The sequence below is a fragment of the Callionymus lyra genome, chromosome 1 (assembly GCF_982586985.1).
Source record: "Callionymus lyra chromosome 1, fCalLyr1.hap1.1, whole genome shotgun sequence".
Taxonomy (NCBI): Eukaryota; Metazoa; Chordata; class Actinopteri; order Syngnathiformes; family Callionymidae; genus Callionymus; species Callionymus lyra.
In genome coordinates, this window is record NC_141818.1 from 30,116,094 (window position 1) to 30,134,850 (window position 18,757).

Sequence of the window (18,757 nt, forward strand, 5' to 3'; positions counted from 1 at the left end):
ATTAAAAAAATATCAATATCGTGATATTGGCACATGTGATATGCATATTGAAAACATTTGCGATAATTTATCATTTTTCATTGTATAAATCAAGAATTTATTAAATGCGCACTTTGACCATCAGTGTCAGGTTCGGTAAAGATCCCGTCCACGTCCCGTTGTCGTTTACATCTCTGTCTGCCTGTGAGCTATGCGGCGCAGCTTGCTAGGCTCGGTTGCTACGGCTACGCGTCTTGCCGGCGCGCTGAACTAGCACAGCTCAGTATATACCCGGAAGTAAGACTAACTTGTGATCTACTCAAACATTAGTGATCCAGTCACTCATCTCTTTCAACATCCTTTGATAAAGCAACATATTGTAAGATCGTGAACTTCCAACCAAGTGTAAACCTGTCCGTCTTCACCGTAAGCTAAGTTGTTAGCGTCAGGTCATTTATAAACTGTTATGTGCGCGTGTACAAGGAGATTGATTTGTTAATGATTTGGTGATATCGTGACGCGCCGACGGCTCTTCTCTGATGTCGCTCAGTTTTGCAGGAAAAGACATGCAAAGTCATGCAAGTCCTAAGAAACTATTGGGAGTATTATAAGTTATAAGTGATATTTTTCTCCGATCATTCTGGCAACGAAGCACTAGGTGAAAGAAAAAAATATCGCATTAATATCGATATGGCACTTCAAGACACCCAATATCGAACATCGCACATATTTCCAATATCGTGCAGCCCTAGTTAGGTGTATTTATTTACCAACAAATTCATGATACATTTCCATCTTAAATCTTTTGGTATACAACAGTTTCACAGTTATACATTCTCTCATCCCATATTCATTGGATTAAAGCAACAGTCCTATCTTTACTCACCAATCCAGCACTCCAGCCTGGCACAGGGCGAGGTCTTGACAACGTCTGGAGGGTCAACACCCACATTGAGACACAACACCAAGGCCACACTCACAGTCTTCATCTGGACAGAGAAATCAGGATTTTAAAACACAAACAATAGAAATGTTGCCACCAAAAGGGTTGTGATAAAAGTCTAAAATATGTTTCATGAAAAGAAAATACCGTCAAAAACTGTGAAACCAACATGATTTAAAAAAAAAAAAAAAAAATTGTTATGATAATTTTGTGATACTGTCCAGCCCTACGTTATTTCTTGGTTTCCATATACCTTGAATATATTTCCTGAAACCTGATTGAAGAGAGTTTAGAATGTTGTTTCCAGACCATCAGGACCAGCTGATATTGGAAGTATTTTCAAACTTTGGAAATAGAAACGGGTTGAACATTTAAAGCACAATTCACAGGGATGCAAGCGTATAATGGTAGAGTGATTATTTAAAACAGTGTTTTTAAATACATGATTTAAAGAGTCAAACAGATGTCGATAAAATGTTCATTAAAGTAGTGTAGCATGGCATATTTGTCGGTCATGTGTACAGAATCTTTCACTATAAAACGTTTGCGTCCACAATATTTTGATGAATCAATATTTTTTCTGGCAAACACAAAAACAACAATTTAAATCAAGCAGGTTGAAATAAAATATGGAATATGATTGTTCATTTTTTGAAAGTTTTTTTTTTTTAAACACTTTGGTGATCTCGGATAATAAGGCAGGAAGTTTCTAGAACTTCTACAAACCCAACGTCCGAACTCGGTAATTGCCGTTATCGAGTGACCTTTCAAGGGTTTCGTCAGGTATGAGCTCTGTGTGGTGTGCGGACCCGAGGTTCAGATACTGGTTGCATCGTGGTTCTGTGGTGCATCCTACTGTGAGCAACAGTGTTATTAGTGTTGTGGAGGTAATTACACTGGGCTGTGTTCTACCACTGACCACGTAAAAGGTCAGCAGGCTGCAGAGACCTGCAGGAGCGGCGAGGACACGGAGTGTTGCAGCGTTTTGTTCATTCTTGCTAGTCCAAATATAACCGTGGTGCTTTTGAGCAAGCTAGGAACAGAACCACATAAATCGAGTATTCCTCTCTGGTAATTCTCCATCATTTGTTTTTAAAAACATCCCAGAAAATGAAATCCTTTTAAATTAACTTGTATTAGTTTGATCTCGTAATTCTCTGTAATACTTGAATTTGTTGCAAATAAAAGGAGATATTTCTATGATTGCAGATAAAAACAATATCTTTAACAGAGTTATTTGGTTCACAAACTGTTTAGTTCTTGATTTCTCTTCTCTGCCTCGTGTCCTTTGAATGTCGAACAGCAATTTTGCAATGCTAAATTGTATTATTTTAGCAAGCCTCAAACATATGTGCAAATATTTGTTCTCTGCATGGAGTAGGGAACGGCAAATAACCTCTTTATCTTGTGTTTGTTTTGTTTATGCAGCAATAGAAACTAGGAAGTCGTCTCAGTTAGTATTTTACATTGATGGATTTTTAGTTGAGTTTGAATAATTGACCAATTATCTAATTTTTAATTCTCAATGTTTTAATTGGAAACAACAGTTGCCTGTTGAGACTTTGTGTGGATTCTATTTGAACAAAAAGAGGACTTTGGATGTTGCTCGTATTTGACCGGCTTTTACACCAGGTACCTTGGGAATGGACGTTTATTATTAGATACGATAAATAACAGAGAGCAGCTCAGGGCTGAAGACGGATCTGCCCTTTTAAACAAATGACAGCACAACATTGACGGTAATGTAACACCTAGAGAGGAAACAGTGTTTTCTTTTAGAGATTTTTGAAATGTCAAAGACTGTAAAGAGCAAAGGTGAAGCAATGTGACTGTAATACACTACACTACGTCAGCCACCATTTACATTTTCATGTTTCCGAATGTTTGAAGCTCCAGAAATGATTCATCATCATCCTCTTAATAGTCATGAGCTGATGAAGCTTCATGAAGCATCATCCTCATTTTTGGGCTGTAAAATCTTTTGCTTTAAGGAAACTATTCTATCTTCTGAGGTGAACATTCACGAAAAATATCAAATAACACACTAAATAACAATAGAAAATCAGAACCAAGCACCAAAGCAGCCTTTCTGTGGCTGCCTATAGTTTATAGAAACACAATGAATTCAAATATATTTAGAGTGTGCCCTCGAGCTTTGGTTCTTAATTTATTTAACATTTATTTGAACTTGAAAACCAAACATTGCATACGAAGTGACAACCCTCCCTTGAACAGCTCCCATACTGCTTTGCCGCCCAGCTAACCAATCACAGCTGTTGATCATTTTTGACATAGCAACATAGACTTGAGATTTAAATACAGTATTGTATCAGACTTCACTAAAAAGAGCAGTGTGTGGAAAGGCTTCATGAAAGATCGGTGTTTAGTTGGCACAATAAGCAAGGTGGGCACAGGAAGTATTGCCTCCCACCAAGTTCAGTGGTTAAAATGAATTTTATATGCTGTATTAATGTGTGTACAAAGTACGGAGGCACTGATCCGATCCAGCCTCTCAAAGTCGGATCGGGTATCGGTGAAAAAGCTCCGATCCAGGACGTTTAGTAACTATGTTTCCACTGACGTCCCACACCTTTGAAGCGGCGGCTTCTGCTGCAATGTGAATGTGTGCGGATGTTTGGAGGGGGACGTCACTCCACAGGTTTCAACGCCACCGACTTAAATAAGCATCTTAAGAAGCATCAAATAATATGAGCAGATCAAAGAAACAAGAAAGACAAACAAAATGAAGCGGTTAACTTTGACGGCTGTTCTGCGGAGACGAGAGAAATTTCCGGTCGACGAAATAAAAGGAAAACTCCTTGGTAGACGTGTTGATGTTTAGTTCATCAATTCAAGAGACACGCATGCACAGCTTTTGTGAAGCAGACAGGACTAGTTTAAAGAATTCCATTTGTGTTGTTCAAATAGATAAATATTTTTAGTATGTTTCTATAATTTACATTTATTTGCAATAATCAAACTCATTCTTAAACAGGGAAGATGGTAAGTGTGCTTTTATTTGACTTGTTTGTTCTACAAAATGCTATTTTGCTCTGGAATTTGGTGTTAACTTAATGAGCTTCTCACTTGCAGGGTTGTTTGCACTTTGTTCCAAATTGTCACTTTGATTATGTGGTCACTCCATCCTAGTTTTTTGCCAGTTATAGAGTAAACAAATTTAACAGTATTTTCTTTGTTCTGAAAATTCAACTTTGCTATTCCATATGTAGTCACTTGTGTTTTTATTGGAAGCATGACCTGTTATTTCACACTAGGGCAACAAAAAGTGCAAATTTTAACAACGGTATCGGATCATTATCGGCCGATACTCAAAGCCCATGTACTGATATCTTGTACAAAGACAAAGAGTTAAGCAGTCCCTGACTGCTGCTTGCTAAAATATAATAAACTATATAGAACAGAGTGTAAAAAAAAAATCAACAAAAAGGATTTTTCTTGTGGATTAAGTGAAAAAGTGTGGCGAGTCAAAACCATCATATGCGACATAGATCCACAGCCCGACTGTTTCACTTCATGCGCCAAAAACGACGCCATTTGCCCGTGCAACACAGACTTCAACTTGGGCAAACAGATTGCAAAAAATGGGATCACAGCTCCTCAAAGCCGAGACATGGAATCCAGAAATAAAATATCAACTTCCACGAGTTCTTCTGGTTCAAATGCAATCAAAGTTTTCAGAGATTTAATTAAATAAAGGATTTTGAAGACTCACTCTTTCAAATTTAGATAACAATAATAGAAAAAAAAAAAGATTGTCTCTGTCCTGCATGACTCTCGCAGAGGTTTTCGCTCAGGTTTAGAAAAATACAGTTTACATTTCAATGCACCAGCACTGATCCTGATCGTGGTCAATTTCTCATGAACCGTTTAATTACCCTTGGAATGAAACCTAGTTGTTGGGGAAACAGTAAATCTTTCCACCATCAATAGAGAAAACTGGGAGTGCCGTCACTCCGTTTGGTGATTTGCTCTGCGTCTTTTCCGATCCCATCTTAATTATAGTCCTTGTATAAACAACTCTGATGAATTCATTTGTTTCCTTCCAGCGCGGGAAGCTTTAAATTACTCCTCCCATTCCTTGCATGCAAATATTGTCCGCAAACAGCGGAAAGTATTTCCCTCTTCCACTTCATCATCACAGTGCAATGTTGGTAGAACTCCACTAGTTCATCTATCAACTCGCTTCAAATGAAGTCTGATAGTAATCTAGTGTGAAACTGCACATGGAAGCAAACTTACGCCATGATGAAGATGATATGACTTAAGCTACAGAAAACATTTAATAAATGAGACGCAGCATGTGATATTTATGGGGCTAACCAACACAATTTGCAATCTTTAAATGTATTTATTTGATAGATTTATTCACTATCTTTATTTATTTATTTTGGGGCATCATATATATTCTCCCCACATTTACATCTTAAATATATCAAGACTTCAATGGACTGAGTAGCATGTAGTAAAGTTAAGGCCGGTTAACAAGGAGATAAACAGCAGAACTCAGTTACATTTGGATTTGTGAAGGTTTTAAATGAAATGAATCCATTCACTCATACGGCATCGAACTGCTGCTCACATGCCCCCATCCATAAAGAACATAATTAAATACAATACAATTGAATTACCTTACACTTGAACCGTGGAAGATGGTTTATTATTTTCATGTGTGTTGGACACATAAAGGCTCAGTGTTTTTTGTTTTGAAAAATGAATTTTTATTCAAAACTTAGTCTTTTCAAATAGTAGATTTCATGTATTTAAACACACAACAATATTGAGGAAACTCCTAGATTAGAAGTCATGTGCTAAACTGAGATTGCAAATGTCAGTAAAAAAGAAAAAAACTTGAAAAGTTAACTTCCTACATTGGTTTCAAGATATAACATCTGAACACCCTGTATATGGATTATTATCCATCCAGGTCATTGTTATTCTGAACTTCACACAATCCAGTCCCTCGTTTTGGATTTATTTTTCATAATATAGACAAAAATATACTCAAGGAATATGTTAATACATTTAGAATGGGTATTGATTTTTGATCACCACCACAACAACAACAACAACTCCAGATTCAAGTGAACTCCATGAAATAATAAGAGCTGGACGTGAAGAACGTGGGCGGGAAATGCAACATGACCGGTTGGCGTGGGCGAACACCTACAAGGCAATGAGCCGAGTTAAACAAGCACGACATGATAAAGGCAAAAATATATTTGGAGGGTTGAACAGCAAATGCACACACAACACGTAAACAAACATGTTAAAAACTTAAAGAAAATGAATATATCAGGTAAGCAACATGAGACCAAAGAATTAGTGCACATGGCAATTTTCAGTCAATTGAATAGTAACAACTTTATAGTATTTTAAAGAACACCAGACCAAAATGGTATGTATGGTAAACCTAAAAAACTGAAATAGTATAAATCCCCCTTTACATAGATAGATAGATAAAAATGTATTGATCCCTCTGAAGGATCTTTTTATATTTATACATCTTTAGAATAAAAAGTCATCCAACGCATTTATACCATACAGAACTCCAGGGTTTCTTTCGATCCTCTTCAATCTAGTGCTGTGTCTGAAATCACATACTTCTCTTAGTGCACTGGTGGTTAGTATGCATCAGGATAGTGTACGTACTAACTAGTAAAAAATTCTCAACAGATAGAATGTCTCAAATCAAACACTGCTGCTACACACTAACAGGAAATGACGCGACAGCTTCTTCTTCTACTACTATTTAACGATGATTTCAACCAGCTGTAGGAACACTATCGACACCTGCTGGCAGCACGTTTTGTTTGGATCAAGAAATGTGAGAAACTAAATATTGGCGAGGTATATTTACGCCGGTATCAACACCGAAGACGTGTCACCCTCCTACTGCTGGCTCAAAATGCACCTGTAAGTATATTTATATATATATATTTATATATATATATGACGTAACTTCCGTTTACAACATCAACATCACTAAGATGGGGGCCGTTTAGGGTAGAAAGTGTCCATCGATCCTTACTCAGTTTTGTGGGCGTTTTAGTGATAATTTGGTGTGCATGGAGCACTACATTTCACATACTAAGAATTGAGACGCACTTATGCACTTAAAATACTAAGTTGAAGTACGCAAGTATGCAATTTGAGACACAGTTATTTAACCCAGAGTACAGCCTATTGTGACAATCTATGACTTCTGATTGGGTTTCATCTGCTCTCTGCAATAAATAACAATACAACTAGCAACTATCCTCTGGGAATAGTCAGTTACCCTTGAGCAACAGTAGTCATGGACACATTGTTGCCCTTTTACTTTTCCTCTGGAGAGTAAAATAGGAGTTAAAGCAGTCAAGTTTATAAAGTAATAATAATCTCAGTTTTTTACTTTGCTTTTTTGAACAGAAATGTGTACAATTTAGTCACTGGTCAAAAGAAGTCAGTAGTCTATGTACTAGATCCCACGAGTGCTGAATAGAATTAGCAGATGAAACAAATCCATTTAAAACTCATAATCACAAAAAGGAATACAAACTACACAAAACACTCCCCTGTGACTCAGGGGTGATAAAAAAATCAATGCATCCAATGAGACCTGGTACTTCATAAAAAAACATTTGTACATTCGCTAGAAAACCCGTGTGCTGCCTAATGAAGTAGAAACATGAGTTGTGTGTCGCTAATGGTGCGAAGAACGGTCAGTAAAGCCCACTTGTCTTAGTTTGAATGTGTACACTCTGCCTTATTGATGACTCATCATTTTGATCAATGTAGAGTAGAAGCGAGATAGAGACTCTGAGAGGAGTGAGTGGGATCGGGACGGACTTCATTTGCAAAGGCTTTGTTAACTGGATTTATTCATCTTATTTCTCCGCTGAGGCTAGACAGCAATATATCGTTCATTTAAAAAAATGTAAATGTTCTTCTGATTCTGTTTTATCTACAGACACCGTTTAGCTTTATTGATTGATTGATGTAGAAACTCAATAAAACACATTGCTTTAAAAGAAAAGTGTTAATTTAGTTGGAAAAACCCAATTGATTTTAAAGCCGTGAAGACTGTTTTTTTATTTTACATAATGTGTGTTGTTCTAAAGACACACTTTTTTTTTTGTCCAATAAAACAATGTCAAAGCATCAGCGTCTTAAAGTACTTTTTGAACATTTACAGCACTTTGTAAAAAATAACAATGATAACTGTAACTAATCGCAAAGTCACATTAACCATCACATTAAACTTCTGCAGTTACATCGCTAACTGTGAAATAATTCATCTTTCAAATGATGTGGCTTCATTTTAAAACATAAAGCATTTAAAAAATGAATGAGTTTAAATGGATGCTCAGTGCATACATGTGTGTGATATGTTAGTCTGTGCTCATTAAGTTAAAGTGTCGAGAGATATCAGGTTTTTTTTTAAATGCTCGGATCCAATAGAATGTGCAGAAAAAAAAGTGGGCAAATGGGGGTCAACGGCCTGAAAATGTCAGTTATACAGTGTCTCTGATTTGAACGACTGCATTGAGTAAAGGTAAGTAAGTAATATTAATTTATATAGCGCTTTTCGAGACCAGGGTCACAAAGCGCTTTAACAATCAAAAAATACTCAAAACAGTACATACTTCAAAGATCAAGACAACACCGAGAACAACACAGGAGTTCGAGAAATTCAAGGAAAAGCCTGCACAAATAGAAACGTCTTAAGATGTTTCTTAAAGGAGTCAGTAGACTCCATCAAGCGCAAAGAGAGAGGAAGATTGTTCCAAAGCTTAGGAGCAACAGCCTGAAAAGATTTCTCTCCTCTGGTCCTGAGCCGTGTGCGTGGAACCATAAGTAGATTCTGATCCACAGACCTCAGAGCCCGAGCTGGGGTGTAAGGCTGGATCAGATCAGTGATGTAAGGAGGAGCCTGACCATGAATAGATCTGAAAGTAAGAACCAGAATTTTAAAGTTGATCCTGAAAGAAACTGGAAGCCAGTGAAGAGTTTTAAGGACCGGAGAAATGTGAGTTCTTCTACTAGAGCGGGTCAGAATTCTCGCTGCAGAGTTCTGAATCAACTGCAGGCGAGACAGCTCCTTCTTGTTAAGACATGAAAACAAACTGTTACAATAGTCCAGACGAGAAGAAACAAACGCATGGATTACAAGCTCCAGATCATGTTGTGACAGCATTTTCCTAAGTTTAGAGATTTTTCTCAGTTGAAGGAAACAGTTTCTGGTCAGTTTTCTACAGTGTTGAACAAGAGACATGTCTTTATCAAATACAACACCCAGGTTTCTCAGGCTCAGTTTGACAGACTGACCTAAGTCACCCAAGTACTGACTCAACCCTGGAATCGTATCATCAGGAGCAATCACCAGAGTTTCAGTTTTGTCCACATTAAGCTGTAAAGTGTTTTCACTCAGCCATTGTTTGATTTCTAGCAAACAATTGACTAAGCTGTTCAGCCTTTGGGGCTCAGTTGGGTCAAAAGAGCAGTAGAGCTGGATGTCATCAGCAAAAATGTGATAAGAAACATCTGGAAATCTCTGAATGATTTTACCAAGGGGAATCAAGTACAGCAAAAACAATAAAGGACCCAGAACAGAACCTTGAGGGACTCCACACAACAGATCTGCCGATTCAGACCTCATTTGATTGGCAGATACACTAAAACTGCGCCCAGAAAGGTAAGATGAGAACCATTCTAACACAGACCCAGACAGTCCCACTTCATCCCTTAGTCTTCTCAGCAGGATCTGGTGATCAACTGTGTCAAAGGCTGACGACAGATCCAAGAGAACCAGAACAGTGAATTTACCAGAGTCAGCCGACATCATGATGTCACTGGACACTTTCAATAAAGCTGTCTCCGTAGAGTGATGTTTACGGAAGCCAGACTGAAACTTCTCATGGATGTCGCTCTGATCCAAGAACAAAGACAGCTGCTCGGACACCACCTTCTCCAAGATCTTGGACAAGAAAGGGAGCTTAGAAATAGGTCTGAAATTACTGAGGTCAGTTGGGTCTAAGCCTGGTTTTTTGAGCAGAGGCTCCACAATGGCATGTTTAAATGCATTGGGAAAAACCCCTGTGGAAAGGGAGAGGTTCACCATATTGGTAACCCAGGGGCCAATTACATCAAATACTTTGATAAAAAGCCTACAAGGAAGGACGTCATCTGAGCAAGAGGAGGGTTTCATCTTGTTCACTAGTGCTGAAATATCACCCAAAGATACAGCAGAGAAGGATGACCAAGAGGAGGAGATGGGCTCAGAGACAGTAGGGGTTCCCAACAAAGGGGGAGAGATTTTCTCTTTGATCAATTTAATTTTGTCAATGAAAAATCTCAACAATGCATTGCTGTCAGTTTCACAGAAGACAGGGGTGATTTGAGGAGCAGGAGACACGAGAGAATTAATCGTGTCAAACAAAACTTTGGGGTTTTTCCTATTTGCTGCTACCAGTTTTCTGATGTAATCAGATCTAGCAGTTTCTACCATCTCATTGTAAGAAGTCAACAGATCCCTGAGGTGAAGTCTGTGCACCTCAAGTTTAGTAGACTTCCAGAGACGCTCAGTCTTTCGACAAAGTCTCCTCAGACTCAGGAGATCTTCATTTGTCCAAGGGCACCGTTTTTTCTGAATTTTCAAGTTCGATTTAACAGGTGCCACTTGATCTAGTATTTCAACACAATGATCAGTAAAACAGTGAATCAAACTGTCCACATCTGGACAGTCATCAAAGGAAAGACGGTCAAACATAGCAGAAAAACTGTCTGCAGTATCGGCTGAGATGACACGCCTCTGAGACCTAACTTTCAAAGGCTTAGGTTCAGGGATGAAGTCCAGGTTGAACAAGACAAGAGAATGATCACTCAGATGGACATCATGTACAGATACATTAGAAATGTTCAGGCCAAGAGTAAAAACTAAGTCTAAAATGTGGCCTTTTTGATGAGTGGGTTCAGAAACATGTTGCTCAAAATTAAAGGCTTCTGTTAAAGTTAAAAGTTCTTTAGCAGAACAAGATGTGACGTCATCAACATGAAGATTAAAGTCTCCAAGAATAAGAACAGATTCCATCTGAATAATGGAAGATAAGAAGTCACTAAAGTCTTTCAAGAACATCGCCGCAGGACCAGGCGGACGGTAGATTGACACACAATAGAAAGGTCTTGTAGAACCAACCAAGATCATCTGAGACTCAAAAGAAGTGAATTCCTGTGTCTGAATCACTTTGCAAGAACAACTCTCCCTAAAAACAGTAGCAAGACCTCCTCCACGACCAGAGAGGCGAGGCTTCCCCAGGACAGCGCTCCCTACTGGACAGAGTTCGTTCAGATGAATAAACTCTTCCTCTCTCTGCCAAGTCTCAGAAAGACATAATAAATCCAAATTAACTCTTGTGAAAAGATCATTAAGAATAAAGGACTTATTAGTAATGGAGCGAACATTAAGAAGTCCCACATTCAGCACCGATGACGTCACTGACGACGCCGCGTCACTGACAGGCGCGCAGAGCGGGATCTTTTGAAGCGAACAGCGGTCACGTGGGTACCAGCTGTCACTGAAGTTCAACTCGGTTGTAAAAGTCGAATTAAAGAGAGGAAATGAAAAAATCTTACCACCTTTCGTTGAGGTCTGGACAGACGGCAGCGCTGATGTGTCGTCACACACAGTGAGAGGGATGTCGATCAAACACCGATGACGTTCGATGACGTCAGAGTTGTTCCGAGCGATCGCGACTGCGCGTCTCATCCTGACCTGTACTCCAGCCCGACTCGATCCCTTGTGGAAATCGCCCGGTACTCGAGAGATCAAACGATATTCCACAGAGTCCGAGTCGATGAGAAGCGGAGCCGGAAACACGTTCACCGGACGTTGGTAACGGTCGCGAGTGAAGTCCTCCATCGACTCTCTGATGTTGAAAAGAGCATCACGATCATAGATCCGAGATGCTTGAGACATATCTTAAGTGATATGAGCATAATATCCGGACAAGTAGTCGTTAAAACGACTGTTTTTGGCAATTATTGCAGGAGCTCACGTTTCAAGCAGCCGATCAAAGGCTCACCGGAAGCGGAAAAGTAAGACTTAAGTATTAAGTGTAAGACTTCTAATCACTGTTCCCTGCAGTGGTGGCGCGATTCCTTCATTTGTGTAAATTATGCAGGTTTTATGGGACTGCATAACTTGAGCCATCATGACCACGCGCTTATAGTCGAGAGGAAGTGAAACAGTCGGGCCGCGGATCAAACGGCAGTATACGAGAGCCGATGCGCAAACTATCGGGTTTCACTGTGGAGTGGTCGCCTGCAGCGTCTTCTGACAAATCTGTACTATTAATGATGAGCTACAGTTCCTCGTCATCTACCCTGCAGCGCTGCTCCGATCCTGGTTAATACATCAAGAGCTAAAGAGAGATATTAAACTGATCAATAGTTGAAGCGATCAAAAAGAACAATAGAAAGACATTATAAGTGGGGGAAACGGATGTTAAATCAGGACAACTTTTGGCTAAATGTCTGTGGTAGTCAATTTCGTTTCCTTGTATTTACCGCAACACATTCGAGACAAAGCATTGCACAACAATGAAGAAACAATGTAGCTTAAACATTAAAATATGCTTCTGCACAAATATAAAACAGGAAGTCACTGAAAAAGTATAAAAATGACTATTATTTTAATATTATTATTAGGGCTGCAGGATATTGGAAATAAGTGCAATATTTGATATTGGCGTCTCTAATTGCGATAGATATTATTGCAATATTTTTTTCTGTCACCTAAAAATGTAGCCACGTGTACTGTGGGGGGGTCCGAGGGTATAGAGAAGGAAAACGATGCAATATTTCCCTTTCGTTTATTTCTGCGCTTCAGTGCCGACATGATCGTAGAAAAATATCACTAATAACGCTCAGTTTCGCGAGACTTTCTTCAGTTTCCAGCCAAACTGAGTGACATCAGAGAGCAGCCGCCGGCGCGTCGCGATATCACCAAATCAATAATAAATCCACCTCCTTGAACACGCACACATAACAGTTTATAAATGACGCTAACAACTTAGCTCATTGGCATACGGCGAAGACGGACAGGTTTACACTTGTTTGGTAGTTCCACAATCTTATGAGAAAACAACTGAGATGAGATGAAAAGTTCTTACAATATGTTGTTTTATTAAAGGAGGTTGAAAGAAATGAGTGATTGGTCGAAGTGTGCATTTAAGAAATGCTTAATTTATTCAACAAAAAAATGTATATTATCGCACATGTTTTCGATATTTTTTCCATACATCATGCAGCCCTAATTATTATTATTATTTAAGAAATGTCCAGTGGAATTTATAGAAAGTATCACAATATGTAAATGAGTATATAAGTTCCTATTCATCACAGTAATACGGCTCAGCTGTGGCTTCGAAAACTTTTGAAACTTTATTGACACCAAGTACGAGCTTTTTTAATGAATGGTTGTTAAAGGATACAATGTACATACTCAAGTACAACAGTTCTACAGTATTTCTATACTTGTTTATTGTACCTCAACAGAGTTTAAAATGTTCTTGCATTAATTAATGTAGTAAAACTACAAAAAGCGATGAGTAATAATACAGTGACTCCCAGAGCAACTTCGAAGTTGACCAACTTTGACAGATTTTTGAGAATCAAGTACCACATGAAATCAGTTCGTGAGTGAAAACTGAGTAAAAACATTAGGTTTTTATGATAACCTTTTAAACATTTTTATTAAAGAATTTTTAAGTGCACAATATTTGACAAACATTTTTTTGGTAAATTAGGTTCTGTGAGGTTTCTGTAATGTTGGCTATAATTAAGTACTAATTTGAAATAGGTCTACAAGAATTTTGTTTGTGTGGTCAACAAGATTTTCATCTTTTACAGTGGGCGGGGCTTAAGAACATTTTCTAACGTAAATATTTAAATGAAAAGAGGGTTTTGTACAAACAGACACTGATGATACAATAGAGTCCACCATCTATTTAAGACACACTTCAATCAACACATTAGCCGACATTTAATCTCCAAGCTTTTGTTACATGTGTGTAAATAAATTGTCAACGTTGGCTCCCTTACTGTCTAATTAAAATGTATTCAATTTTAAGACCTTTTATTTCTTAAGAATTGTATTAACCTGACACAGTGTCATTACCAAAAATAGACAAGTACTGAAGAGTTTAAGCAAAACACACAGAGACCATCCTGATGCAAAGAACGAGGGGTCTACACTACAAAAGAAACAGCTCAGGACCAGAGGAGAGAAATCTTTTCAGGCTGTTGCTCCTAAGCTTTGGAACGATCTTCCTCTCTCTTTGCGCTTGATGGAGTCTACTGACTCCTTTAAGAAACATCTTAAGACGTTTCTATTTGTTCAGGCTTTTCCTTGAATTTCTCGAACTCCTGTTGTGTTCTCAGTATTATCTTGATCTTTAAAGTATGTACTTTTTTGAGTATTGTTTTGATTGTTTAAGCGCTTTGTGACCCTGGTCTCGAAAAGCGCTATATAAATAAATATTACTTACTTACTTACTTACTCTCCTACATGTATTTTCACTCATTATATCAATATAACTTAATGGAAAAAAATAATTAACATCATGGAATTACTAGTTAACTATAAATCCAGGCAAGCTTGAGAACAACAAAGATGATTCTAAGACAGGGATTATTCATTTTCTGTAATATATTCAGAGTTTACTTTTGCATTGCATCAAAAGTATCTTAATAAGACGCAAGACGTACCCGGTCCTTCATCCTCCAGCTCTGCGCTAAAGCTTTTGAACCTTCGATCTTCTCTGAATGTCGTTTCTTCATGAAGGTAAGAGGAAGCTTCCAATCATTCATGTCGGCCTCCTCGTCATCCGACAGCCCAGCGACTGGCAGATGAACCAAGTCTGTGTCCATTTTCATTTCGGAGCTGTACAAAGAGAAAGAACGTATTTACTGTACTACATATGAGACATGCATATGATATTTAGCCTATAAATACTTGGAACAGTACATCAATTACTGAGGCAGCTCCTATGAACAACTTTTAACATTGCTAGTCAAAGTCATAAAGTAAGTATTTCAGAAGCAATTAAAATTCAAATATTCACAGCTTTTGTCCATTTTTTCTGTATTTGCTATCAAACTTCTGGCCATGAAATGGCATCTGTCATTCTGCAGCTAAATGAATGTTAACGCCCCGCAGGATCCCAGTTATGACTGAGGACGAGAGGATACATTAGACTCCTGCAACCTTTAAAGCGGATGTTGAACATATTTTAGTTTAAAAACAAATTAAAGTAGTGACGACTTTGTCAAGAGTCATGTGGTCTGTAAATTCTTCAACACTCGAGGAAAGTACTAGACAATACTACACATATATCCTCGTTCCTACAGTATTGCAAAATCGCAATACTTCATATCGTTGCGCCTGTATTGTTAAACGTATCGTATAGACAGGTTCTTGCCAGTATACAGCCCTACTAAAAATTACCAATATGTTTTATTTTACTTTTTGGAATCAGCATGTTGGACTTGGATATGTGTTTAAAGTATTGCTGGCCACATGAATTGTGCCAAAGGAATTTCCCAGAGTGATCAATAAGATTCTATCCATCTATCCAGTTATCTAAATTGACTTGATCCATGGTAAAAACAAGGTAAACATTTTCCGTCACTTCCGACACCAATTTCATGAATTTAATCAATTCAATAGACCAGAAGTGTGCTTTGTGTTTCCATTATTTTATATTTAAACAACTTATACTGGAGTAATTTTAACAGCGCATGGGGACCTGTCCATCGTTTGACCTGTGCATGGTGCGAGTACTGTAGGGGCGGTCCTGGGGAACCTCAACCCTCTGGCAATTTGGAATTTGTAACACTCTGAAACACCATATCCTGAATTTTGAGGGCCACATTTTGTGAAATAAGGGAGAAAATCCCCCCTACGCCGCTTGAGACACAGCGTCTGGGCCCAACTCACACTGTGGGGGATCGAAATCACAGCATAGGGGCCTCTACGCTGAATGGCGCCGACGAGAACCATGCTATATATGGGTATGTATGTATATACACGTGTATATTTATACGTACACTCAAGTACAAGTTGTTTAAATAAACAGTATACATATTTAAACAACTTATCTGGAATATTAATTAGATTTTTTTCTATGCATATTTTAGAGCCAATTGTTTTCTACTTGAACGTTCATTGACACCATTATTACAGAATTAATTACAATTTATAAACTGCTCATTCCGTTTCTGTGTTTAGCAAGCTTCCAATGATACAAACCTTTTTTTAAATGTAGTAAATATTGAGCAAAGTCGTAGTTTTTGAAAGTCGGGTTTAACAAAAAGGTCTCAACTAAAAGATTGAACTCAATTGACTTAAATGACCAGAAATCAGTTCATTTTGAGTTATGATTGATATTGACAGATATAGATATATATATCTATATATAGATAAAGATAGAGATAGATATAACTTTATTGATCCCTCATAACTTCCTTAATATTTATCACAGGAAAATGATAGCTATATGACTGGTATCGTCTTAACAATAACTTCTAGATTACACTAAATAAATGAATTCATCTTTGAACGTTTACACACATGCCTACACTAGGCTGACATATGGATACTGAGCCACAGACAAATGCTCCAGGAGGAGCTAAGCTAGCGCGGCTAAGTTGACAGCTCGACTGTTGTCACCGGTGGAGCCTGAACTGCTCCTTAGACTCTCTGCTGTCCCTTAAACACATGGTGCGTTCAGGTGCATGTGTCCCACGAGTGTCGCAGTCACAGCGGGAAGATATGTGCACACCTCGGTTCTGTAGTGTTAGCCGCACGAGCAGGGGGACCTCTCCGCCTCCGGACGATGGCGGACACTATCCTGGCGAGAAAGTTGTACGGCAGCGTCCAGAGCCGGTAGAGAAGGTGGAAGGCGTCCAAGCCGAGAGGGAAGCGTCTCCGCGGCTGCACTAGCAGTGGAGCCCTCGCTGTGGGAGGCGGTGGAACACTAGGCCCATCTCTACACAGAATCCCGGTCACAGACACGCCTGGCTTCGGTGGACTTCCCCTGGACGGTGCTGCGAGGAAGCGCGAGTCGAAGATTTTTCCGAAAAATGCCTAAGAATTTCAAGTATGAATACCGGAGGCACTTCTTCAGCACTTCGACAAGGGCGCCGCCATCTTGAGTTGAACCCAGAATGCACCGTTAGCACGGCGGAGCTGTCAGGTGACGTCATCACTCCCAGTGTAAACACAGATTTTTTTTTTTTTTTGCGCCGGTGATTCGTTGGGTAAAACTCGATTTAAACAAATGGTATATACATAAATCAATTTAAAATAAATAAAAAAAACGTTTTTGCCAGTGTTGGTTATAAACGTTTTTTTGTGGTCAGTACAGTATAAAATAATGATGCTGGTCATATTTCGTTAAACAATAGAGTGGGTGGGGAGTTAAAAAAAAAAGACGTATTAAATATCTAATAAAATAAAAGAATGGAGATCCTACCAAAGGACCTGAAAAAAACATATTTATATTTAATTGTCAAATGGAGAAACGTTTTCTTTTTCTATCCATGTATGTACTTTAAAGTCAACAGAAATTAATAGTTGTAAATTCAAATGTTCCAGAACCTCATATTTTGTGTAATGAATTTCTCAAATAAATAAAACATAATTTACTCACATTGTTGTCTTCTTTTAATAGAATTCTCAGTGCAATACGATTTTACATGATGATAACACATAGCTTTATTGTAAGACTTCTGTCTTTTAATCTGAAACACACAGAAAGACATTCCTTTTTTTCCAGCGCCATATTCACTTTAGTAGTAAAATGTCTTGTTTTACCATGATTTTTTATTCCATTTGTATCCAAATCACAGAAGAATCCAAAAGTTTGGATACAAAGCTTTCAAAATGACTATAAATAGGGCTTTAATTTCCCATAATGAATAATGCATTCCCCATTCATTTGTTTATTATTGGCAGCCATGCTGGAACAGTGCCATCATTAGTGCCAAGTTAGTGGACTTTAGCTGATTTAGTATCTAGGTGAACACGGGTGTGACTTCTTCTATTCTGTGTGCTGTGCTGGAACCTAAATCACTTCCTCTGATAGCTGCATCCATCAAAAGTAGCAGGGGAGCAGCCGGCTTTAAATTCTTCACTGCATGTGAAAGAGGTTGAAAGGGAACCTGGGGCAGCGGACTCGCTGAGCAGTGACTCAAAAGACAGTTCAACGGACGCTTTTACAGCCTCAAAAGAAATTACGTGTCATTGAAATCTATGTTCATCTTTTAAAACACTACTTGGAAATTAGAAATGTGGTTAAATGTATTCAGTAGCTCAACCTAAGCGCGGTTTTATTTGACAGTTTACTTAAATATTAAGAGGCCAATGGTCAAGTGGCTGTAAGTCATCTTTGCCTTTGGCCTGCTGACTTTGTCAGGGATGTTTCAGACACAATCGTAGCTAATGATGTGTGCAGCTAAGATACCAGTCAGAGTCCCAAAGGATGCGTTCTTGGTAACGATCACCTAGGCGGGCCGGTCTACGGAGAGTTTCATACAGAAAAACAAACCCACCAGAGGAGGAGAGTCGGATTCAAACAGGCAATACAGGTATCAACTCACACAGGGGGTCTTTGTACTTCCTGATCGCTGTTCCCAGAGTGCCTTTTTTTTAAACAAAACAGATACAAACACCCACTAAGAGTTAAGGATGCACTGAAAATTCAGCCTCAAAAATAATATACAATAATCATACGACTTGTGAAACAGGGTTCAACAGCAACCTCAAAGCTTTAT

General features: G+C 38.5%; 1 protein-coding gene across 4 annotated transcripts in view; it reads right to left on the reverse strand.

Moving 5' to 3' along the window:
- Positions 1 to 17,382, reverse strand: part of rptor (regulatory associated protein of MTOR, complex 1) — a 114,450-nt gene extending 97,068 nt beyond the window's left edge. For 2 of the 4 annotated variants that reach the window (XM_087800766.1, XM_087800741.1), the window contains exons 1-3: positions 16,765 to 17,381; positions 14,690 to 14,864; positions 866 to 968 (exon numbers count right to left, since the gene is read on the reverse strand). In XM_087800766.1, coding sequence (XP_087656892.1) covers positions 866 to 968; positions 14,690 to 14,857 — 271 coding nt within the window. In that variant the 5' untranslated portion in view covers positions 14,858 to 14,864; positions 16,765 to 17,381. Of the gene's footprint in view, positions 1 to 865; positions 969 to 14,689; positions 14,865 to 16,764 lie in introns of all 4 variants that reach the window. The other 2 variants (XM_087800757.1, XM_087800749.1) reach the window with 2 other exon arrangements.
- Positions 17,383 to 18,757: the final 1,375 nt, after the last annotated feature.